The sequence below is a fragment of the Neofelis nebulosa genome, chromosome 8, assembly GCF_028018385.1.
Source record: "Neofelis nebulosa isolate mNeoNeb1 chromosome 8, mNeoNeb1.pri, whole genome shotgun sequence".
In the NCBI taxonomy this organism is placed as follows: domain Eukaryota; kingdom Metazoa; phylum Chordata; class Mammalia; order Carnivora; family Felidae; genus Neofelis; species Neofelis nebulosa.
Genome location: NC_080789.1, coordinates 5,956,762 through 5,981,812, shown reverse-complemented (window position 1 = coordinate 5,981,812; position 25,051 = coordinate 5,956,762). Strand labels below are relative to the sequence as shown.

The 25,051-nt window shown below is 55.5% G+C and overlaps 1 protein-coding gene across 2 annotated transcripts in view; it reads right to left on the bottom strand.

Moving 5' to 3' along the window:
* The window catches only part of SCUBE1 (signal peptide, CUB domain and EGF like domain containing 1), a 130,633-nt gene extending 105,802 nt beyond the window's left edge, over positions 1-24,831 (bottom strand). For both annotated transcript variants that reach the window (XM_058741094.1, XM_058741095.1), the window contains exons 1-3: positions 24,631-24,831; positions 21,102-21,233; positions 3,711-3,839 (exon numbers count right to left, since the gene is read on the bottom strand). In XM_058741094.1, coding sequence (XP_058597077.1) covers positions 3,711-3,839; positions 21,102-21,233; positions 24,631-24,718 — 349 coding nt within the window. In that variant the 5' untranslated portion in view covers positions 24,719-24,831. The remainder of the gene's footprint in view (positions 1-3,710; positions 3,840-21,101; positions 21,234-24,630) is intronic.
* Between the last annotated feature and the right edge of the window lie 220 nt (positions 24,832-25,051).

Below are 25,051 nucleotides of genomic sequence, written 5' to 3'. Positions count from 1 at the left end.
GGTCTTAAACCGTTGACTCTTGAGCGGTGGTTCCGGAACTTGAGCCTGCATCTTCCAACTCCAAGCCCAGTTTCCTCTTGTAGTGTTCTGTGTTTCAGCCAACGTTCATCCCGACACACACCGGACACTTAACCCTCACGGCATGTTACGGATGAGGGATTTGAGGCTCTACAAGGTCACGTGATCAGTGTGGGATACAGCCGGTTGGAACCAAGGTCTGACTTCTCTAGAGCCAGAGTTTTGTCTTGAGAAGGAAAAAGCCCAAACAAAAACAAGTCTGTTGGGAAGGTTCCGCCCTCAGCCAGAAGGAGAGGAGCCACAGAGAGAGCCTTTTCTTGGTTGCCATATGTGTGAGAGCCGTATGAAGGTGCAATCTGTGCTCGGAGGTGGGGGCGGGGGGAGTCTTACCAGTTCTTGAAATTAACCAGCATGAAGAGAATATGTTGTAAAAATAAAAATAAACCCACCCAGACTTTGCCGTTAGATGGGAGGCACTGGGCGAACGTGCCGTCGTCCAGAACCAGGCTATTTACAGACACGTGGTCCCGCGCAGGTGCGAGCGCCGTGACCAGGAGGGGAGCCCCACGGGTCAGACACAGCCCGGGGAGTGCGTGTGGCTGGCTCTGGCCTCCACGGGCCCACCTCAATGAATCTCTTTCTGAAAGTCGGTCGGCGGATCGACGCCCGTGACGTCTGGAGTCCTCGGTGACAGGCACTCTGCTAGACGCTCTATAGCCACGATCCCGTTCATTCCTTACAAGACGGGGACTACGGATCCCATTTTACGGGTGAGGAAACTGAGGCAGGGGGGTGATGTGGCTGGCCAAAGGGCACACGGCTGGTAACTGGCAGAGCCAGGATCTGAGCCTGGAACTGGTGGTCCCCGAGGTCCATCACCTTGGCCACAGGGTGCTGTTCCCTGTTGTCTCGCAGAGATATCAGCTCTGCCTTCCCGGACTAGTCAATTACCGAAACCAGCCTGACTGTCATCTGAGAAAGTGGCAGACTACTGGTAAAAGTAAGGGCTTATGCTTTGGGAGGATTGAACGAGACAGCGCTCGGATGGTACTTAACTCGGGGTCTGGCACAATGAACGTCCTACAGGACAGCCCCGGTCTTTCCGATCTAACCGAATGCCCTGCATACCTCTGCAGCCTTCTGACGTGCCTGCCACCCACCCTGAGCCCAGCTACCCGCCCCCCCCCCCCCCAGCCCTCTGCCCAGGCTGGGCCCTCGTCCCAGCAAGTGGCCTTCTAACCTCTGCAGGACCTGCTTGAGGAGTCACCCCGTGTCCAACCCCACCCTCGCCCGATGCAGGGGAGGCCCCTCACAGGCCCCATCTGGGCTTCAACGGCCCGCTGTCCAGACTTCCACTTCACCACTTACTTTGGGTGTAATTACGTGTTCACAGATCTGTTTCCCATAACAAGTTTGTCTGAGATCCAGCATGCATTAAACAGAAACAGGCAGGGGAATCTACAGCTAATACGCCACGGAGAGGGAAAGTTCCAGGGCACCGGGGACGCCACACTTCCTGTGCCATGCATCACCACGCCCGCTGGCACAGGGGAAGGTCGGCTGGGCCCTTTCATCGAGTTCTGCATCGAAAGCCAAAAAAACATCCAAATGACCCTCTGACCCAGTGGTTCCGTTCCTGGGAAGACTTGTTAAAGGCAACAGTTAAACAAATAAGAAAAAAATAATTTCTTTCTTTCCTTATTTTGAGAGAGCGAGCGTGCGAGCAAGCCCCTAGCCGGGGAGGGGCAGAGGGAAGGAGAGACAGAATCTCAATCAGGCTCCGCATTGTTAGTGCAGAGCCTGACGTGGGGCTTGAACTTGCGAACCATGAGATCATGACCTGAGCTGAGACCGAGAGTTGGATGCTAAACTGACTGAGCCACCCAGGCGCCCAAGAAAATATAAATTTAAAGCCCAGAATCACCTCCAGCCTCGGTTGCTGAAAACAAGCAAACAAAATAAGCAAACGATCTTATTTGCCAAGCATAAAAGGGAGGTTGAGTCACCCAGAGGAATGGTAATGCCTGCTTGTTGATTATTTGCACGTGCTAAACGCCGATCACTCCACTTCACCGTGTCATTTCGTCCTTGCACACAACCTGCATAATTGTCCCTATTTCACAGTGGGGAAGACTGAGGCTCAGAGGTTGTGACGATAGTGACAGCGACTAGAATGGAGAACTCCGTGCTGGGCATGCTTCTCAGCATCAGGACATCATGTCAGCTCCTGCTCACCAGGGTCTGTGAGGAAGCCGCCCTTTGGAACCCCCGCCACCAACAAGTGACCGAGACCCAGAGACAGTAATAATGTATCCACAGCCACACTCCCGTCAAGTTCATGGTCTTACTTCCTCAGCTCTAGCAATTGTGCCCTGTGTCACTCCAGCGGCCAGTCGCAGAAGAGGGCCTGGGGGACAGGTACCTCTGCTTTGAGACCCTGTGCTTCCTGCCACGATGGTGTTCCTGCTGCAGACCGCAAGCCACCTCTGTGATGGGTTGAATTATGTCCCCCAAAAGATGCTTAAGTCCTAAAGACCAGCATCTGTGGAACTGTAACGGAGATAGGGTCTTTGCAGATGAGGTCATGGGAATATGACTGTGCCCGTATAAAGCAGGGAGGTTTGGACACAGAGACACGCATGGAACAGAGGCAATGTGCAAACACGGGGAGACCGTGACTGACTAGCACAGAATGCCCGAAGCGACCAGAAGCTAGGAGAGAGGCCTGGAGCAGATTCTCCTCGGAAGCCCTCAGAAGGAATCAACTCTGCTGACAGCCTGACTTCAGACTCCTGGCCTCCAGCCTGCGAGAGAACACATTTCTGTCGTCTCGGCCACTCAGCGTGGCACATCGTTATGGCAGCCCCGGGTTATTAGTCAATTTAGCAGATTATGAGGCAACCACAAAATGGTGAGCACAGGGGCCAGGCTGAGAATACCCGAGGTGCACATGATGTTAAAGGGGCCACCTGACTGCCACCAAAGGAAATCACAGCTGGGTGCAGAGAAGGCGGCAAGCAAACGCACCAGCACGACTAAGCTATTTTCCAATTCTTTCCGTTCTCTTCCATCTTCCCAATTTTATTGTATTACTCTTATAACTGGCTTAAACGTATGCGTCTGAACCAGGAGAATCTGGAGATACAGAAGAATTCCTTGTTACGGGCTGAATTGTGTTTCCCAAATCCACATGTTGGAGCCCTAACCCCCCAGTGCCTCAGAACGTGACCTATCTGGAGACACAGCCTTTAAAGTGGTAATTGAGTTACAAATGGGTTGTGAAGACAGGCCCCACTCCAGGAAGACCGGTGCCCTTATAAGAGGAGGTGAGGACACACACAGAAAAAGGAGAGACACAGAGAGACAGAAACCAGCTACGTGTATGCAGAGATGGCCTTGTGAACACAAGCAAGAAGGTGGCCGTCTGCAAGCCAAGGAGAGAGGCCTCAGAAAACCCAACCCCGCCAACGTCTTGACCTTGGACTTCCAACCTCCGGGACTGTAAGAAAATAAATTGCTGTTGTTTGAGCCTACCGGTCTATGCTATTCTGTTCTGGCGGCCGTAGCAAAGCAATACCAGGAACCAGGGCAGGGAGGGGGCGAGACTTCCCACGGCCCCCAGCACCGCACGCTGGAGCCGAAGAACAGGCGGGGCGAGCCTCGCACAGGCAGGGCACGGCGGCGTCACTCACCCAGGCAGTTGTGTCCATCGTGGGCCAACATGAAGCCGTCAAAGCAGGTGCACCTGTAGTTCCCCGGGATGTTGATACATTCGTGCACACAGCCCCCATTGTAGTGGTCATTCTCACACTCGTCGATGTCTGCAAAACGAGGGCCAGGAGAGGGATCAGAGGAAGGGCCTGGGGGTCTGGCCTCCCCACTACCACTGAGGCCCCCAGGGCATGACTGGTTTGGGCGTGGTGGGGGGAATGACTCAGTAGGTGTTTCACTAAAGTCCTTGCCGGGGGCCGGGGACCCACAGACGACAACGACAAGGCTCCTGGCTCTGCAGCGAGGCCGGCCACCTCCTCACAGGGCAGAGCCACGTGCCAAGCCACATGCAGGGGGCCTTCACCATAGCGAAGCAGACACGATTCACACCCACCCAGCGCTGCCTCCCTCAAAAGCCTCCCAATAGCTGCATGTGGGGACCCTGTTTAAAATCCCCCCACGCCGGCTGCCTTCAGTCTATCTGAAAGCCTCCCAGAGACAGAGCTCATTACGTGTGAAGCAGGGAGTACTGAGTAACGTGAACTTTGCGCACCGCCAAAAGCGTCGCCTCTGCAGTAAGAGGAAAGTCCGCACACTCTGCCGAAACAGTTTCCTTCCCCAGCAACGTCTGAAGCCTGGATTTCCACCGCTCCAGTTTCCTTGTTGTAACAAAGGCTTCTGTCTCATAAACAATGGCCAACAGCCTCTGTAAAGGTCACCCCCTTCGCTGTTTTAAGTCTTTTGCAACATTTCCCATTAGGGGTCAAAGGGCTATCAGTTCTAGAGTTCCAGAGAGATTTGAGAGACCTCAGAGAATAATAGGAACGCGCCTAGTTAACATTCAACGAGCCGCTTCTATCCCCAAGGCCTGCTGGCAACACCATATGTCATTACCTCCTCACACCGCCCAGTAACTTGGGAAGGGGGACACCGTTATCCTTATGCCAACTTTACAAGGGCACCAAAGAAAGTGAGGCACAGGGACGCCAGACCCCGGCCCGAGGTCACACACCTAGAAAGTGGTACCAGTGGGATTCGAACCGGGCAGCCTGGCCTGGGAGCCCCATGGGGCGCGAGCCCACCGCATCTCTGGGAGTAGCAAGCAGGGGGAGCTGGGGCCCAGGGAGAACCACCCCCAGCACCGCCTGGGGGCACCTGCCCTTCTCCCAGCTCTGCCTGGGCTTCGGCAACCCCTGCCCAAACACTCCCCGGATTCGCAGTCTCAGCCCCCACCCCGGCCGACTTCCACAGGCAACACAGGAAGGCCTGGAAAAGGGAGCCGGAAGTGCCCCAGGGGGAACCGGAAGTACTGTGCTCGGGGCAACCGGAAGCGCCCGAGCAAAGGAGAACCGGAAGTGTCTCTCGGGAAAAATCAGTCCCTCCCCTCCAGGGTCAAAATGGGATACTGGAAGCCAGGTTCCGGCTGCGGAAGCCGGTCCAAAGAAGAGAGCGTTCTGAAGGCAAGCCTGGCTGCTCCCTCAAAGGCCTGGCATAGAGAGACACCCAGCTCCATACTCTCCCCGTGCTGGTCCTGAGGGTAGAGCTGCACCCAGCGGAGGAAAGCCACGGGGGGGTGGGGGGGGCGAATTGGAGTTCGCAGGTAGGAATGTCCATTTGGTCAGAGGCTCTCTCAGGAGGTAGTGAGTTCCCCGACTCAGGAGATGACCAACCACTGTCTAGACGCCTGCCTGCCAGTGATGCTGCCAGCAGATGGGATAACTTCGGTGAAAATGGCGGCGCGAAAATGCCAGAAAACAGAGCCCGGACTGTGCCCACCGGTGCAGCTGTGACGAGGGAATAACAAAGGAGTCTGGATCCCCAAAGGGGTGGGAGACAGGAGCTCCCACCAAACCCGCCTGCCATGGCCGTCAGCGTCAGCTGGGAAGCCGACTCAGTTCTGCAAGTCAGTTGGATTGTTCTTAACCATTATATTTAATGCGCTGAGACATTTTAAATACCACTGAAGTTAGAGATAAGATTTCACGTTTGAAAGGGCACATGGGTTTCTAAGACGGAGACGTTGATTACTTCTCATTCTCTGCGGCCCTGACCTTTTGCCAGAGCCCCAGATAAACCAATCCAGCCACCTTTCCCCCTGAATCTTCCGGACACTCCAAAGGTAACACGGCCCGATTTTAATTCATCAGCCTGTACTTCCCTCGGGGTCCCTGTCCCCGTGGATACTGTAATCCTTCCACCTCTCCACCAACGTCACAGCAGCTTCCAAAGCATGGCTTTTCTACACCCTTAACATGGTTGCAGTCTGCCCACTGGTCACCCAACCCACCACCCGCTCAGCATCAGCACCGTCTCTCATCTGATCTGAACGCAGCAGCTCCCAAACCGTTCCCTTCCTCCTTTCCTTCGTGTAAACAGTGACTCAGGAGAAGATGGCCTGGTCCCAGCTCTGGGGGGGGGGGGGGGGGGGGGGCGGCCTGGTCAGTCCAACCCAGACAGTACCTGCAGCAGCTATTGGTTCCAGGGCGGGCATGCGACTTAGGTTGGATCAGTCAGATTGAGCGGAAGGACTTCTACCCCATGCTCGGGTAAAAGAATTCTCTCTCTCAAGTTGTACCCCAGAAGGAAGTGTGCAGATGTTTCCTCCTGAAACATACACCGGCTCATTGAATTCTCATAGCAACCCTCCGGAGCAGGTATTTTAACTTCATTTGAAGGTTGAGCAAACTGAAGTGCAGAGAGGCGAGGTAATTGCTCAAGGTCACACAGTACATGGTAGGGCAAGGGTCAGAAGGAAGGTCTTTCAGTCTGAAAAAGCGGTGTCCTTTCTAGTGAGTTAGAATGCCCATGACGTGCCAGGCATTGGCAAATTACTTTATGCCCCTTATTTCACCCTTGGCACATCTGCACCGTGTGCTGCGAGAGTGTTATCTCATCATCCAAACACCTATTTGTGCATCCATCCTTCCACGTGTCTATTCATGCTAACGTCTATTCATCTAAACAGCCGACCACCCTCCCATTCATCCAATCCTCTATTATTCACCCATCCAATTGTGCAGCCAGATATCTGCCCACGTGTCTAACTATGCATCCATCCATCTAAATATTAGGCTAGGCACCCATCGTTAACACCTAAACATCCATTCACTCATCCACCTACCCAAATGTCTAACCACCTATCCATCCATCAATCCACATCCATCGATCCAAACACCTATCCATCCCTCCGCACATGCACACACACACCACCCTTACCCACTCTTCCATTATCCAGCCATTCACCCACCCATCCATTTCTGCAAACGCAATCCATCTAAACAGCTTATGAAATACATACAATAAGATTTTCAAAAAGAATAAGGTGTTAGGAAGAAGAAGAAGAAGAAGAAGAAGAAGAAGAAGAAGAAGAAGAAGAAAAAGAGGAAGAAGGAGGTGGAGGAGGAGGAAATAATGAGGGTTGAAGAGTAAGAGAAAGCTGGTGAAACCCTGCAAAATTACGTTTGGTAATTTCCAGCACGATTTCAAAAAGTTGGCCACAAATACGGCTCTGAGCCTCCTGGAAGCTAAAGCAAAGAAGGAAACACTATCAGAGTCACCACGTCCATAAAATGCAAGGAAACCGGCTCTTTCAATGGCGGGAAGGTCTAAGAAAAACATCTCTTACCCTGGTTAACATAATCGTATGCCCCAATTTGCTTGGCATAGTCCCAGTTTATGCTGGAATCACTAAGAAAACACTCTGCACCCGCAAACTAACAAACTATTTGGTCACTATACCCATAATGCATTATAAAGAGATTGCTGAGTAATCAATAAAACAACTCTAGCCTTTCCTTCCTGGGACACCCGATAGTGTCGGCCACAGTCGATGCCAGTTTGGCAGAAGAGTGCAGGCATGTCTATGGCTCACTGTCTTCCCTTCATTTATCTCCGAAGGATTCCCCCACATCCAAGCATCTTAGAACCATCAGTTCCCCTTTAATCCCCGGGCCTGACGTGCTTCTGAGATCAGCCTGTAATACCTGCTCACAAACGAAGCCCCCCTCCCCTGAGGTCTGTGTCTGTGCGTTGAAGTTTTGTCTTTTGTAATCATGTTTGTTTTTTTTTTTTAATACATAAGAGATGAACACACAAACAAATCAGCTAAAATCATCTCTGCCGAAGCAAGTGGATTTATTACTGTGATAAATGTATCCGTGAGCTGCCAGCCCCGGAGAAGGCCACACAGGCTTCCAAGATGCCCCCTCGGGCTCTGACTACTTTTTCAGGACTGTTAAAGCCGGAGAGTGAGGGTGCCTGGGTGGCTCGGTCGGTTAAGCGTCTGACTCTTGGTACCGGCCCAGGTCACAGTCTCACAGTTCGTGGGATCAACCCCGCTTGGGACTCTCTCTCTCTCTCAAAATAAATCAATAAGCCTTGAAAAAAAAAAAAAGCCAGAGAATGAGAAACAGGCAGATGGGGCAGGGAGAGGGTGAAGGAATGGAGGGGAACAGAGCCAAGCTCTCTGGATGTTTATTCCAAAACGATTATTGTGGGTTGAACTGTGTCGTTCCAAAAGACGTCTCGGTGCCCTAACCCCCAGTATCTGTGAATGTGACCTGATTTGGAAATAGGGTCTTTGCAGATGTAAGCAAGTTAAGATGAGGTCATACTGGAGTGGGACGGGCCCTAATCTAATGACTGGTGTCCTTATAAGAAGAGGGAAATTTGGATACCCGCAGAGAGGATGCTGGGACAAAGAGGAGAACACCATGGAAGAACAACACACAGACACACAGAAGGAAGATGGCCAGGTGACAACGGAGGCAGACACTGGAGGGCGGAGGCTGTGTGAGAGCCAGGTGTCAGGGCTACTCCCATTTCACTGACATGGAGGCTGAGGCACGGCGTGGCTGAGCACCCTGTCTCCGAGCCCCTGGCCGGGGGCTGTGTTCAAAGGCAGATGCCGCACCTGTTGGAGCCATATCCTTAGGGTGCAAGAGGTGAAGACTTTTTAAAAGTGCTTCATGCTCCAAAAAGTTACTAGGGAGAAAGTGGGAAGGAGACGTCACATGCATCGTTATTTGTGTTTCCCACGTGCATACCTAGGCTTGAGGTTGAGGGGTGGTGATGGGGAGGGGTCACGTGAGTGGGAACCGCAGGGAAGTGGGGGGGGGGGAGATCTGACCTGAGTGCTCGCCCCAGCCATCCCTGCTCCTTCTCCAGCTTGCATTTTCTTTAAAATAAAAGAATTTTTGGGGCGCCTGGGTGGCGCAGTCGGTTAAGCGTCCGACTTCGGCCAGGTCACGATCTCGCGGTCCGTGAGTTCGAGCCCCGCGTCAGGCTCTGGGCCGATGGCTCGGAGCCTGGAGCCTGTTTCCGATTCTGTGTCTCCCTCTCTCTCTGCCCCTGCCCCGTTCATGCTTTGTCTCTCTCTGTCCCAAAAATAAATAAAAAACGTTGAAAAAAAATTTTTAAATAAAAGAATTTTTTTTAACGTTTGCTTATTTTCAGAGAGAGTGACAGAACGTGAGCGGGGGAGGGAGACCCAGAATCCGAAGCAGGTTCCAGGCTCTGAGGTGTCAGCATAAAGCCCGATGCGGGGTTTGGAGCCATGAGATCATGACCAGAGCCGAAGTCAGATGCTTAACCGACTGAGCCACCCAGGTGCCCCGCATTTTCTTTCTTTTTTTTTGTTTTTGTTTTTCCTTTTACATTTATTTAGTTCTGAGAGATAGAGACAGAGCACAAGTGGGGGGAGGGGCAGAGAGAGAGGGAGACCCAGAATCCGAAGCGGGCTCCAGGTTCCGAGCCGTCAGCACAGAGCCCGACGCGGGGCTCGAACCCACCGACCGTGAGATCATGACCTAAACTAAGTCGGACGCTTAATCGACTGAGCCCCCCACCAGGCGCCCCGCATTTTCTTTCTTTAGTGAAAATTCATTCCTCAACAGAAAACAGCTCCCAACATCTAACAGGGCAGAGCAAAGCGACACAGGAGCCACTCATTATGGGATTTTTAAAAGGACACAGAGTTCCATTTTTCCTGCATTAAAATGGCAGCGTGTGCGATCCCACAGCTCTGGTTATAGGCCAACAACACTGCAACTCGGATGAGAAGAGTAGAGTTTTGTTTTGTTTTTTTTCCATTTAATTCAAAATTGATTCTTGCTGCCCCATAAAATATATATTTATTCGGTGGTGCCTAGGTTCTAAAAGATTGTATTGCAATGAGTCAGAGCTCCTTCTCGTTTTATTTGAATCCTATTTCAGGGCATTTTTCCTAAGAATCAGGACTGACTGGAAAGGTTCTCGAAATGAGGATTTTTAAAGCACCCTGCTCTCTACTTTCAGAGATCATTACTGAAAAACGTCTTCTCATTCCTTCTTGAAACTGGCTTTTTTTTTTTTTTTTCCTTGACGTTCGTTGCAGGCAGTGGAGACCAAACGCTCTAACAAAGACCCCTTCCCTGGCTATAGCATGTCTTCTCCTTTGTCTGGGGGCTTTAGGAAAAACCATGCACCCCTCAGATCAGGCATCCATTCTGGGAGACATGTATGGCTTAGGAAGTTGAGTCCTTATTGGTGAATAAATCTTAATCCGGTTTGTTGGCTAATTACGCTCGAGGGAAGCTAGTTTTGCAGGGCGCCTAGCAGGAAGGATTAAGCCTCCTGTCTCCGGTGGCACAGGGTTAAGCTCTGGGTTTGTAATGATTGAGTAATGAGACCCGGCTCTCTGTGGACCCCTGGCATCCATTGATCAGGTTTCCCTTCTGGGGAGACAATGCCAGAAGTGGGCCCAGCAGTTAATTATGGGAAAGGTCAGAGGTCACGCAAAACCAACACAAATCTATATACGTTTTCATTCCTAACTGCACACAATGACCGTGGCTCAGCCGGAGGGTGGGAAGGCCCTCTCCACTGCCCAGTTCGAGATCCAAGATGACCATGGGGTTCAAGCTGCTTGCTGACCGCCCCCACCGTGGCCGGCATAGATTCAGGCCACCACACTTTTGCTCATGCTGTTCCCTAGCCTGGGGCTCCTTCCTGTTCATAGGACACCTACGAGCCCCAGTGTCATCTCCCTCTTGAAACCTCGACTGATCCCCTGGCGGACAGGGCTCCTCCTCCCCCTCTGGGCCCCAGAGCCCCGTGCATGGAGTCTACCACGGCTCTTGTTTGCTATGTATCTGTCCTTTGGGGCTGTGAGTTCCTTGGGGCACGAGCCGTGTTCTGTTCAGCGTAAGCCTCAGCACTAGCAGAGCCCTGCTCGACAAAAGTCTGCTCAACACAGAACAAATGAGCAATCGTCCCGAGCGTAGCTTCCGTTCACCGACCCCCACAACGTGTGGACGGTAGGCAGGCCCTTCACGTGTGCCCCCTCGGAGAGGTACATCCCAACATCTTTGTTTTGTAGCAGGGGAAACCAAGACTCAGAGAAGTTGCCTCCTCTGCCCAAGATCACACAGCTGCTACAAGTGGAGCGAGGCCACTTGACCTCAAAGTTAATGCCGTCCACGTCACGAAGGACCACGTATCATAAGATTCCATTTACATGAAGTCTCCAGAAAAGGCAAATCTATCGAGACAGAGAGTAGATGAGCGGTTTTCTTGGGCTGGAGGGCTGGGGAGTGACGGCTAAGAGGTGCAGCGTTTCTTTTTGGGGTGATAAAAAGGTCCTGTAGTTGACTGTGGCAATGGGTACACAATTCTGTAAGTGTACCAAAAGGCAACGAACTGTAGGTACACCTTAAAGGCATGGTGTGTGAATTATATCTCGATAAAGTTGTTTACAGTTAAAAAATTTTTTTAACATTTATTCATTTTCTGAGAGAGAGAGAGAGAGAGAGAGAGAGAGAGAGAGCAAGTGGGGGAAGGGCAGAGAGAGAGGGAGACACAGAATCCGAAGCAGGCTCCAGGCTCCGAGCTGTCGGCACAGAGCCTGACGTGGGGCTTAAACCCATGAACTGTGAAATCACGACCTGAACCGAAGTCGGATGCTTAACGGGCTGAGCCGCCCAGGCACCCCTGTTTACAATTTTTAAAACATTAATGCCGTCACCGCTGTCATCTGTTGTGCTGGCTGGGTCACTGGGGCTCTGCCTGGACACAGGAAAACCAGAAGGATGTTGTCCCGAACCAGCCTCAAATACCACCTGCCCGGTGTGGGCTCACAGCGGGTGTGTGGCTCCCAAGCCCCAGGAGGAATTTTCCTACCAAACCAAAGGACAAGGGGCAGTGGATTATTCCCCTTCTCCCCACCAAACACCCTGAACCCTTCGCCGGGGGCTCTTCCCAGGCTCTGGCATCCAGCCTAAAGGATACCGAACCTGGTCAAGGGAAAGCTGACCTGTCGGAATGTTCGAGATGGAAGCGACGAGGGGCCCCGGGCGGCCAGCTCAGAGCTGAGGCCCCCGTCGGTCCCCTCTGCCAAGTAGAGGCACGGTCATTCTCCTGTCCCCTTAGCAAAAGGCAGAGGAGAAGCCCTAAATCCCGCTAAACTGCGGGCGCTGAGGGACTGCTATGTGGGCCCAGCCACCTCTGAACTCAACAGGATGACAGTCAGAAACACGGAGCTGCCAGAAAGCCCGAGCCGCCCCTCAGAATGGGTAAGCCGGCACCCCGGAGCCCCTCTGATGCCCACTGGACTTTATAAAGGGCTAGCCGAGCCCACAGAGGGGAACTGAAGAGCTAATCTTATCAGCAAGTCAGGGGCGGACAGCACCTTGAACTCAAGACTCCAACCTCAGAGGCTCGGGCAGGGGGCAGCCCGCGCTGGCCTGGGGCAGTTCGTTTTCCTTCTTTCTCTCCAAATCCCCGGTGGGGTTTCTCTCCAACACAAACAGCAGCAGCAGTGGCAACTCCACACCAAACACCATCTTAATGGCAAGCGGCTCACCCCTCACTAGAGCCCAAGCAGGAAGGCTTAATTAGCTTCCCTCATCACAGACAAAGAAACTGAGGCTCAGAGGGTTTAGGCGACTCGCCTACGACCACCCGCTGGTAAGGGGCAAAGCCAGTGCTGGAACTCAGGCGGGCCGGTTCCAGACTCTGCCCCCCTAACCTTACCACGACCGTCTGGAGAATCTCCCGGTCTCAGTGACCGAGGAAGTCAGGGCCCACGGTCCTTACCGAGGATCAAGGCACCTCCCGCCTCCTCCTCTCCCTACCAATGCCTTCCCCAGGCTGGCGCCTCACCCTCAGCCCGGACCCTGGCCACAAGTCGCTGCCAGCCTGACGAGGGACGACGGCCCAGACACAGATGAACCCGTCTCATATGAGGAGAGCCTCCCCCACCAGCACACCGGCCAGGCCCGGGCCCGTCCCCAGGGCTGCCGGTGGGAAGGGACAGGGGACTGACAGTCCAGCCCAAGCCCATCGGCCAGCCCCAGAGACTAAGCCAACATTAGGTGCCGCCGTGGCAAGGGGCACCCTGAAGAAGGAGCTGCCCGCTACAGGGGTCCGAAGGGACCTGGGCTCGCCTAGCTCTGGCCCTAAACTTTGCAGTCAGCCCACTAGGGCCCAAGAGGGCCACAGACCTGCCCAAGGTCACCCAGGGCCGGCATCCAGTTCTCCATGGACCCATCCCTGGCTCCACTCCCCTTGACACAAGGGGCAGGACACCCACACGGAAGGATGGCCACTCCCAGAGAAAGTACATTCTGGAGCCTGGAGGAGAGTAGGGAGTGATCGATACCGGCGGCCAGAGTCCAAGCAGGCTGACTGGGGTTTTAAACTCTGTCCTCCCAGGGCTACAGCCCCGGCCCATCTGGAGGACCCCCCCGGAGTCCCTCCGAGGCCCCGTGACCTTGCCCGCGCACACACGAGCCCTCTGGCCCTCTTTGTCTCAAGGCCTTGGGGAAAGGCCATCATCCATTTCAGTAGCATCCAAAGGCCGACAGGCCCGCAGTTTATTTTCTTAGAAATAATGGTTTTTTCTGGTTAGCATTCCTCAGATGGAAAAACAAATACAGCCACTGTAATAAGAAGCAGCCAAGAGGAGGAGAGAGAGCCCAGAGGAAGGGGCAGAGAGGGGCTGCTGCCTGAGGGTGGGGGGCTGGGGCTCTGGGGGCGGAGGCGGGGGCAGAGACCCTCGAACCCTAGGAGAAATGGGGATTTAGAGGAAAAAGAAAGCACGAGACGCAGGCCCTGGGCTGCCTTCGACACACTCTCAGCCACAGCACAGAGGCCCTTACCTCTGCTCAAATGCTCTTCTGGGAGGCAGGTGCCACTGGTCTGACTGGTTGGATAAGGAACGAGGCCTCCGGAAGGTTAAGTCACTCACTGGACTTACTGAGTCAGCCAAGACCAAAAAAGGCCTCTGCATGCATGCTACGGATGCCTTCCTGGACCGTCAGAGCTGGAAGGAACGTCTGCGTTCCTAACTTAGCCTGCATAAACGCTTCTCCAAGGGAGCCTCTCTAACTTCTTCCCTCCCGAGGCGGAGATCCACACTGTCTCTTCTTTACCCCCCGAGTCAGGTCTGTATTTCCACTGCTGCCCTCCCCACACCCTGTTATGTTCCCGTCTTTCCCAGTCTGTCTCTCCCACTGACCAGTGAGGCCAGGAAAAAAACGTGTCCTGGCCCCAACACCAAGCCCGGCACAGAGTAGGCGCTCAGTGAACATTCTCAGTTGCAAACTGAATCCGGTCCAGCGGACACATTTTACAGATGGGCCAACTGAGGCTCACGGGGGCCAACTTGCCTCCGGTGCCTAAAGGCCAATGGTATGACATTGTCACTTTTCCTTCTCAACATGGATATGGGGCTCCGGGAAGCCTCAGCTCCGAGGCAGAGCTGGGACCGGTTGCAAAAGCAAGGCCATCTAATGGCTAGCTGACTTGGAATTTTAAGCAACTTGGAATTTTAAGTCACATCTGACTTCTTCCTGCCTGCTGGTCTGCTGGACTAGAGTACTTTCATGTTCAGTGGGACACACGTCAGCATCATAATTGCATGTTTTAAGACTTGAAGAAGAATTTCCCCTCCCCAAGCCTGCCCCCGCCCCCAGCCCACCTCCTACTGCCTTTCCTGGCCTCCCAAAAAGCAGAATTTTACCTGAAGTTCCAATAAAATGTGCAATAATGATCGATGAAAATGATTTAATAAGGTCATAGGCATTATTCCCTAAGGAGGCCAATTGGTTTTAAGATTTCTTTTTTTTTTTTTGCTGATGTTAAACTAAACGGATCGCCGGGTGTGTTATTAGGAGTTTTCTTAAAACGCTTAATAGCATGCCCTGTAATCTACCTGACTTCAGTGACTGACAAGTGGACCCTGGGGACATAAAATTCAGGAAATGGCTATTTATATTCATTACATACATGCTCATTTTGTGATCTCTGATGCCTATAGGGTTGTCGTCTTTTTTTTTCCTTCTCACACACAAAAAGGGGGAAAATAATAATATATTTGATTTTCTGTGGCCCAAACAAAAAGTTATTTCCCCTAAGAGTTTTAATTATAGCATTCTGGAAAAGGCCCGAGTTGGAACTTGCAAGTGGAATAAACGACTTGAATAAATAGTCTAAAAATTAAGTACCCATAGAAGGGGTGATGTGCACTGTTGGTCGAGACTAAACAGTGATTATCAAGAGGGTCTTAGTTATTTAAACAAGCCATTTGAGGGCGGTTTGCTCCTCGTTTGGGGTCTGGTCCTGATTATAAACGAGAGCTTTTAATTAAGATTAGTAAGACCCAATTCAAGCTATAATTTGGTCCTTTTCCTTAGCAAATGTCTATGAAAACAAAGCAATTAAGGTTAAATGAGTTGAAGCATTTAAAAGGGATGAAATGCCCCCTCCTCGCCCCTGGCCTGCCCCCTCAGCAGAACAAGCATAAACAGGCCCAACTAATTCAGACCAGGAGGCCAGTGCACAGGGGTCTGGTGAGCTGGGGAATGCGTGGGCTTAGCTAAATGAAAAGAGGCAGGGGAAGTAGAACGTGCAAAGGCCCTGGGGTAGGAAGGAGCTGGCAAGCGTGAGAAGTAAAAAAGTGAGTGATGCTGGGATGCGGTTCGGAAGGGAAGGGTTGAGAAGGGACAGCAGCTCAAGGCGAAGGGCTGAGTGCTTTCTCTCAGCTCTATGGATGGGTGGTGAGCTCAAGACCCTCGCATCCACAGAGCCTTGCTCAGATGAGCTGGTGGCAGCAAAGGGGGGATGTGAACATAAGAAAAGGTCTCCACAGCCTCCTCTAGCTAAGGAGCTCTTTCTGCTTTGTTCAGACAGGCTGCTAGGGGCCTGGCCTGCAACTGGGACCCCGTGGCTGACTCGGATTGGATCCAGGCCCTGCCACTTCTCAGCTGGGTGGCCTGCTAGAGACTGACCTCCCAGGGGCCATTTTCCCCAACCTTACTCCGTCTAGACTAACCTCTTCCCTTCTCGGTCCGCGGCTTCCTCACCTGTAAAACTCTCAGAGCGTGGAAGCTCTGGGAGGCCTTTCCTGGTATCCCTGGGATTTATAATGGTCACTTGTTGTCCACTGGCACCGGCTCTGGACCCAGCCCTGAATGAAGTCATCTGGGTCATTGCAACCCAGTGTCACAGGTGCTCTGCAGGGGGGATGCTCACAGGTGACATGGGCAGCCGGGAAGACTTCCCGGAGGAGGTGACTGCTAGAACTCATCTACCCACCCTTTTACTCAGCAGACGCCTTCCAAGCCCTGTGCCAGGCCCGGCACCAGCTTCCAGGGAACGGAGCAGAACAGGTCACGGACACTGCCCTTGTGGAGCCCACATCCCAGGAGGAGACACGGGGAAACATAAATTCAGGGTGACGTGGGCCAAAACTGAGGTGTGTATGGGCCTGGAGAGGGTAACAGAGACAGCTGGTCTTCTGCAAAACACGGGGGCTACCCTGGATGCCCGTTCTGCTCCCTTCCAACCGGGCACATCCGTGAGTGTGCCTCGAGTTACCTGAGGTTCTGGAAAGACGCAAATCATCCAGAAAACACAGATTTATCCTCAGCCTCGCCCAGAGCCCTTCTGAACCACCTGAGGCACCTCAGCCTGGCCTGGGCAAGCCCCCCTGCCAGGGTTCAGCTGACCACACAGGGCTCCCCACAACCTGGGTCCATTTCCCTCGAAGAACTAGTGAGAACGTGGCACGCTTTGCCGAGAATCTGCCCTCTCGCTCATCACCGTAAACAACAAAGTCCGCCAGATCCGTAGGAGAGGGTACCGATCGCCCCAAGGCTCCATCGCCAACCTCCGCGCAGCCCCATATCCGCTCAGGACCCGAGACGAAGGGGCCCAGGGAGAGGAACAGGTTTTATTTAAAGTGGAAACGGCCGTCTGGAGGGGGCCATGACTGATTACCGATGTCTGCTGTGGCAGAATGTGGTGGCCTCTTCGCCATCCCTGCGGTCGGTTTAGTGGAACAAAGGAGAGCTTTCTGTCACTTGTAATTTTCACTGCACATTCTCGGTGAATGGTCATCTGCGAATGGCACGTGTGTCTCTACATGTCTTTGAGGATATGGAGGCATGCGTGTGGTGTATCTGAACAGCCTGAGAGCCAGAATACCCCATTTCCCAGCCACGTCAGATCCTGGGGGCTGGCGGAAAGAGACAAAGTTTCACTCCTCTTCGTATATCGGACAACATGATGATCGGCGACGAGCGACAACATCGTCAGCGTGATGATGGTCAATGTCATCGCCAACATGGCCATCACCACCACCGTCATTATTACCAGCACTGTCACCAACACAGGCACCGTCACCATCGTCATCGTCAACATCACCATCACAGGAACAGCAGGTACGGCTCACCTGGTGTGCCTTTTGGACCAGGCCACGTCCAAATGCTCTGTGGACATTAACTCATCTCATTCGCACACGATCTCTCTGAAGCAGACACTATCCTTACCTCTACTATATACACAAACAAAGGGAGTCTCACCGAGGCTACCCAGGCAGGATCTGGACCCGAGAAGCGTGGCTCCAGAGTCTAGGCTTCAACCACTGTGCCCAACTGAATATTGACTGTTGATTCCCTCTTCTCAGAGCAGAGAGTCGCGGGTGGCAATAACCCCTTGCAGAACGCATTGAGAGAAATGAGCCCACCAAACCTGGACCCTGGTCCCAGCTCAGGCACGACCCCTGCCTCCTCGGGCCTCCATTTTCCCATCTGTAAATCGAGGAAGTGAACGCACATCTGGATGATCTCCAAGCTCCCTCAGGCCACCACCGCATGTGACCTGCCGGCCCCCTCCCCTCCCCACCAGATTCCAAAGCCTCCAGAAGTCCGCATGGTCCCTCCTGGGGAAGCTGGTGGGCCAGCTGATGGCCCCGGGGGAACACTCCAGCAGGCTCCGTCAACCCTGACTGATGACTCTCCTCAGGATGAGAAAACCTCAGTGCAAGGGGCACAGCGTCCACTCAGGTCCCCAGAGCCCCTGCCAGCACTCGCTCCCAGAGGTCTGGGGACTGAGCAGCCAAATGGCAATCCTCTTCTGGCAGCTCAACAGGTACCGATTTACCACCCGTGTGACCCTGTTCATTAAGAACTTCCACTGATCTAGGCACGCCTGGCTGTTAGCAGGGTCGTGAGTTCAAGCCCCGCGTTGGGCACGGAGCCTACTTAAAATAACAAGAAACCGAGCAGACAGAAGTTCCCCTTGATATGTAATTTCAGCTCATGCGGCCCAACCCAGATCAAAAGCTCCTTGAGGGGAGGGGCAAGATTGCACTATAATTAACACCCCCGAGGCAGGCAGCACGGAACCATCTTCACAAGTCTCCACCATTCAAGATGTCATTAAATGAGCCAGCTCACACCGCCTCTCACAGCCGGAACCGCTGAAAGGCGTTGAAGACAGATGATGGCGATGGTGACAAGGACAGTGATGGCACCGTCATCTGTGTCCCGAGCCCATGCTGTGTAGTGAGCGTCTGCCGTGAGCCAGGCAGTGTGACCGGCCCCCGGTGCCCTACACCGCATGTCGTTCGATCCTCAGGACAGCCTACGGCGGCGGGTATTTGGGGCCCATATAACCAGAGGGTAAACTAAGGCTCAAGAGGTCAAATGACCACCTAGACTTTCACATCAGCTGCAACGCTCCCATGCAGAGGCCAGGCCCACTCTCGCTCCCCTCCCTCATCAGACAGGGTGGAGGTGATACCATGGCAAAACCGAGTTCCCACGTGGACCCAGCACTCCACGCTTCCTGGCCGCCCGCACAGCCCCTCTGTGGGCATACCATCTGATGGGAACTCCAGTCTGGGCAAAAGACAGCCAACTTGGACTAAGCCTTTTCTGCGTCATGCCAGGCCCTGCCCCAGGAGCTGGGGAGATGGGGACAGACCTGGAAGGCAAACTAGGGGCTCACCGTGAGCCCAAGTGTGACAGCGTCAGTGTGGAGGCCCCAGTGCTGAGCCCATGGCCAGCCCTCAGTAAGTGAGCTCATAGTTGGGTGGGAGGACAAGACACTTAAGTATAATCCGAAGGCAGAAATGCTATGATGGAGAAAATCCCAGGGGCTTCTGGGGCCAGAGGAGATACACGATGGGGCCGTGTGTGTGTGTGTGTGTGTGTGTGTGTGTGTGTGTGTGTCTGGGTGTGTGTGTAATTGTGTAGGAGAGCTTCCCGGAGGAGGCAAATCTAAAGCCTGATTAGGAATTGGCCAGGACACAAAGGGTGGAAAAGGAACGCCTCGTAGGGGAAAGACTCAAGCTGGGGCTCAGAAACACGGAACGGCCTGCTGTGTGGATGTGTGCCCAGGACACAGGTGCTATTGAGGGTTTCAGGAGGTGAGGGGCAGAGGCTGGAGAGACAGCCAGGCCCCTGGCGGTTCCAGAAGCGCATTTCCAAGCCTCCTCCTTTTTCGTGCTTACATTGAGTCAGCGGGTCTAACTCCCAAGCTGGGCTCAAGCAAGTGGAGAGCTGAAGCCAGACTCTGAAGGGCTCCAGGGGAACAGGCAGGAGACAAGATGTGGGCCTCTAGGTTGGGGGATAGCAGGAGGGGGACCGCAGGAGCTGGGCTGGAGGAGGACAGGTCAGGTCAGCGGCTTACGCAAGCAGAGATGGGGGGTTGCCCCCGGCCCTCCCTTGCTAGAGCCCTGGACCCGGAGTGGGGAACGGAGGGTCAGGAAATGGTCACGCAGCGCCCCCACACGTGCCACTTGGAACCTCCAGGCACTGCCGGCAGGGGGGCCGCCCGTGCCACCAGGCTTCTTGCTCGTGACCTGCCCTATCTGCCTCCAGCCTGGCCTCCTTCCAGAGGTCTGTGGGTAGGCGCCAAGCTCCCCCCTCAGGCTTCTGGGCCCCAAGCAAGGCCGGAGGTCTGGCCAAACCAGGCAGGATCCAGAACGCTGTCAGCTGCCCGGCGCTCAGCCTTAAGCGGATGCCCAACAAGTGAGACGGGTGAACAGTGTGAGCATCCCAAGGAGGCACGGCCACATCGCAGAAAGCTCCCGCAAAGCCTTACACAGAACGGACATCTTATTCTCACGGGTTGCTTTCCCAACGCGAATCTTCCGCTTTGCGAAAGCAAGCTGGGAGGGCTTGGGGACAAGAAAGCGAGATGCTAGGGAGCCGTGGAATGGCAATTAAGAGACCTGGGGCTTAGTACTCGCCGTGCCCTGTGGGACCTGGGGACTTGTTTCTCTCTGAGCCTCAGCCTTCCTCATCTGTCAAGTGGGGACAGACAGGGAAGATTTGGATCAAGGGCTCTCATCTGGGTGTGCACGTGGGTCGTGGGGACAGCTGTTTCCAGCTCCCTGATGATGGGTTTCCCCAGAGCCACCCAGTCAGACCCTCCCTGACAGAGGCACCCACGGGTTCCATCCAGTTTGGAGAGTCCTGGCTCCAACGACAGCCAAAGCTGTTCATGTCTCTCCGACTTTCAGCTTTTTGGGGAGGCAGTTCCAGTGCCGAGCAGTCAAGCCAGCACTCTGGGTGCAGGGAAGGAAAGGCTGGACAGACAGATGGGCACAGCACACATTTACATCTTTGCCCAAGCTCTCGTACCTGAGCTAGCCCCCAAAGGCCAAGGCTGGCTACCACTCAGGTCTTTCAGGGAAGTTACAGGCCACACGGGGTGGTTTTGGTGGTCCTGAAGTTTGGGACCCAGTGGAGGGTTACCCCAGGCCTTTACCCGCCCCTCCCCCCCCCCCCCATCCAGTCAGGGACTGAAGGACAAATAGATCATTAGACACTTCACCTCACTTAATACACAGCAAAACAAAAGTTTCAATTCCAGGGTGAGTTAGGTACCCCATGACTCCAAATTCCTCCCTCCAGGGAGACAGTAGGTTCCCAAGAAGCCCCCAGCCTCCCTCCCAAGGCTGAGTGAGGCCTGTGACGCTGGCACCCGTGGGGTGCGGGTGCTGGAGAATCAGCCCCTGCTGGTGTCCACGGGGGCGGGCATCAGCCACGTATAGTGGCCGTGGCAGCCGCAGGGTCCAGCGGGGAGGGCTGGGCTGGGCTCACCTTCACACTGCCTGCCCTCTCCTTTGTAGCCCGGCTTGCAGAGGCATTTGTAGGACTTGGGCGTGTTCTGGCAGATGGCATCGATGTGGCAGTCATCTGTGCCCTCCGAGCACTCGTCCACGTCGACTGCCCCTGTGGGGGAGGGGGAAACACCTGGTCAAGTGTGGCCGCAGGGGCGGGGGGACAGGGAGCTCCTTCTGTCCCCCACCTTCCACGGATCACAGGGGTAATTAACAGTAATAGCCATCACATGACAGTGTGTGTGACAAGCGGCGACTGGCAGCATTTTGGGGAGAGCTACCAGGCACCATGCTACCTAAAGGCTGGCCCCCATTTATTTTCACAACAATCCCATTCCGAGGCGCAGGAGCACGGCCAGGAAAGCCTCTCTGTGCGTCTTGCTCTCCCCACAAGCACGGCTCCAGCCCTCCTCCACTCTCCTTATTCTAGAATTTGAAGCCAGAAGGCTCTTGGGAGAATTTGAGTCCATCTTCTTTAGGTTACAGGTGGGGAAACCAAGGCCAGGATAGAGCGATGAACAGAGGCCAAGCCAGGAGGCCCAGGTGGGTGACCTGCCCCCACTCAGCCCCCAGACTGTGAAAATAGATGGATCTTCACCCAGCTTCTGCCCCCAGGCTGCAGGAGCTGACCGTGGAGCCACGTCCTCAGTGGGGCTGAGCCGGCCTCTCCACGGTTCTGACCTGCCCATCCCCTCTCCCCTACATCTCAGAAACCAAGGGGCGAACCTGGTTCTTGGATCCCAACTCCTAAACTCAAGTTCAGTCTAGGTTTAAAAAAATTTTTTTTTTTTTTTACATTTATTGGTTTTTTTTGTTTGTTTTTTTGTTTTTTTTTTATTTATTTTTGGGACAGAGAGAGACAGAGCATGAACGGGGGAGGGGCAGAGAGAGAGGGAGACACAGAAGCGGAAACAGGCTCCAGGCTCCGAGCCATCAGCCCAGAGCCCGACGTGGGGCTCGAACTCACGGACCGCGAGATCGTGACCTGGCTGAAGTCGGACGCTTAACCGACTGCGCCACCCAGGCGCCCCGTACATTTATTTGTTTTTGAGAGACAGAGCGCTGGTCGGGGAGGGATAGAGAGAGAGGGAGGCAGAATCCGAAGCAGGCTCCAGGCTCTGAGCCGTCAGCCCAGAGCCCGACGCGGGGCCCAAACTCACAAACCGTGAGATCATGACCTGAGCCGAAGTCAGACGCTTAACTGACTGGGCCACGCAGGTGCCCCAAGTTCAGTCTAGGTTTTGAGGGCTCTCGACACTCCTCGCCTCCCTCCCCAACACACACATACACACCTTCCGTCTGAAATAGCTGTTGGCCAAAATAACGCAAAATAGATTCTGTGTATCTGTACATACATCCACCCCATTCCTCCCTCCCCACCAGCACAGAGCTCAGACAGGGAAAGGACCCTCGGGACCCAGGATAGCACAGCCAGAAGAACCTTAGCTATAATACTGGGGCAGGAAGCCAGAGGCCAGGGAGGGCCAGTCTGCATCCTTCCAGTGGGGAGGGCTGGGGCCACTTCTGAGTTAGGACCAGTGGGGAAATAGGGCCATGGATGCACATCCCAAGGGTCAGCGCACAGGAATGAGGGGGAGGGAAACTGCCTGCGGTTCTGGGACCCCTTTCGCCCTTGTCGCTAATCTCTGACCTAGGCAGGTATCCTCGTAGGGATGGAAGGGGATGAACCTTAGCCGAGGGGCTGGGGGGGGGGGCACTCCTAACACATCTTCGAAACATGTCTTTAGGTGGGGGCTGGGGAGAGGGACCATGTGTTCCCCCGGTTTGGGCCTTGCTCTGTGCTCAGGGCCGGGGACCCCCTCCGGAGGGCAGCCCAGCCCTTCCATCACCGGCTGTTTGCTTTGACTTTGGTTTGTCTCAGGCACAAGGCTTCCAGGGGTGGGACACAGAGACAGACACAGGGGAGGGACAGAGAGCGGGAGAGAGGCACCTACAAAAACAGGGAAACAGGGGGTGAAGGACCCGAAAGTCCGAGACAGACACCTACAGACACAGGGAGGGGGAGTGTAGGCAGCAGGGCCCAGCTTCCGTGGGCTCCAGCCGTGGACAGTTTAAATGGCCTGGCATCCTTATTCAGGGTACGACTCCCGTGCCAGCAAATACAGACTTCAGGGAGCCCAGCATGGCAGCCTGGGGGTGTCCGGAGATAGCCGAGGAGAGCGAGGAGAGAGCGGGAGCAGAAGCAGGCAGGATACCCCACCCTACCCCCTAAGGAGAGAGGGAGGAAGCTCCTCTAAAGTGGTGGGTGGAGAGGCTGTCCTTGTAGCTTTGCGGGAGCACCCCTTCCGGGAGCACCCCTTCCAGACAACCAAGAGAGCGGGAGGGGAAGGAGCGGGCACATGGGAGTTCCCTGCGGAATCCTGGGGCACCCCTCTGCTGTGTTAGCCTCTGCTGCCTGCCCCCAACCCATGCCCAAAGGCTCTGGATGCTGTTCCCTTCTTCGGTGCCTCCCGCCTCCCTTGCCTGGGCCTCCTCCCTGATGTCCCAAGTCTGGTCTCCCCTCCCTCTGGATCCTGTCCATCTCCTTCCCTCTGTGTCAGTCCCTCTGTACCCTCATTCCTGTCTGTGCGTCTGTCCATCGCTTTCCGCACACGTCCATCCTTCCGTCTTTCCCATCTGTCGGTCTTGCTCCCTCCCTCCCCTCCCACCCCTAGTCCTACGTCTCTTTCTCTGCTGTCCCCCGCCTCTACCTCTCCTCCTCTCTCTTCCTCCCCATCCCTCAGCCCGTCCCTTTATCTGTCTTTTTCTTTCCAGCTGCCCATTGCCTCCTCCTTCCTCCCTCGGGTTTCCTCCTTCCCCTCCGGTCTTCTGCTCTCCTCCCTGCTCTAAGCGTCCGTCTTTCCCTGGGATTCTTTCTGGGTCCTTTTGTGTGTTCCCTCTGTGCCTCTCTTTCTGTCGGTCCGTCCCTCTATCCACCACCTCCCCCACCCCCCTTCTCTTTAGGTCGGTCCTCGTCCCCGGCTCACCTCCTCTCCGTCTCCCCTCCGGGCCTCCTCGCTCCCGCGCGCCCCTCTCCCCTGGGTTGGGGGGGGGGGAGCGCCCGTCGGGCTCCGGGGTCCCCACTCCCTCCCGCCCGCGGTCCGAGAGCGCCGGGGCTCCCCTCGGCCTGTCGTCGCGCTTTCTTTCTTCCTCCCGCCCTCGCCCTCCCCTCCCCTCCCCTCCCCTCCCCTCCCCTCCCCTCCCCTCCCCTCCCCTCCCCTCCCCTCCCCTCCCCCGGGGCCCCAGCCCACCCCGCCCCTGCTGCGGCCCCCGCCGGGCTCCCGGCGTCCTCCTCCCCCCTCCCCCCCCCCACCCCGCTCGCCCGGGGCCGCTGGGGCTTCGGGGAGGGGGGCGCCCGGCGTCCGCCCCAGAAGTTACTCTGCAAAGAGGCGGGGCGGGGCGCGGGGCCGCGCGGGCTGCAGCCCTCCCGACGGCGCGGGGCGGCGGGGCCCACCCGGGACCCCGCCGCCCCGCGCCCGCCGCCCGCCGCCCGCCGGCTCCGGGCTTACCTGGGAGCCCGCTGCCCCCCGCCAGCCGCCCGCGCGCGCCCAGGGCGAGCAGCACGCACAAGTGCCAGCGCACGGCCGCCGCGCCCATGCTCGCTGCGAGCCTGGCCGGGCCGGCCGGGCGTGCGGGCGTGCGGGGCGCGGGGACCCCTCCGACCGGCCGCTCGGCGAGCGCTCCTCGCTGCTGGCTCCTCGGCCACCGCTCGGGCTCGCAGCCACCGAGCCGGCGCGGCTGACGAGCTGACAGCCGCGCGCTCATTGGCCCGCGGCCGCCGGGGGCGGGGCTCTGCGTGCGGCCGGCCAATGGGCGCCGGCCGCCGGGCCGCGGGGGGCGGGGGGAGGGGCGGGCGCGGGCGTCGGGGGCGCCCCCTCCGCTCCGGGCGGGCGGCAGGTTGCGGGGTGGGGGGCCGGGGCCCGCTCGTGC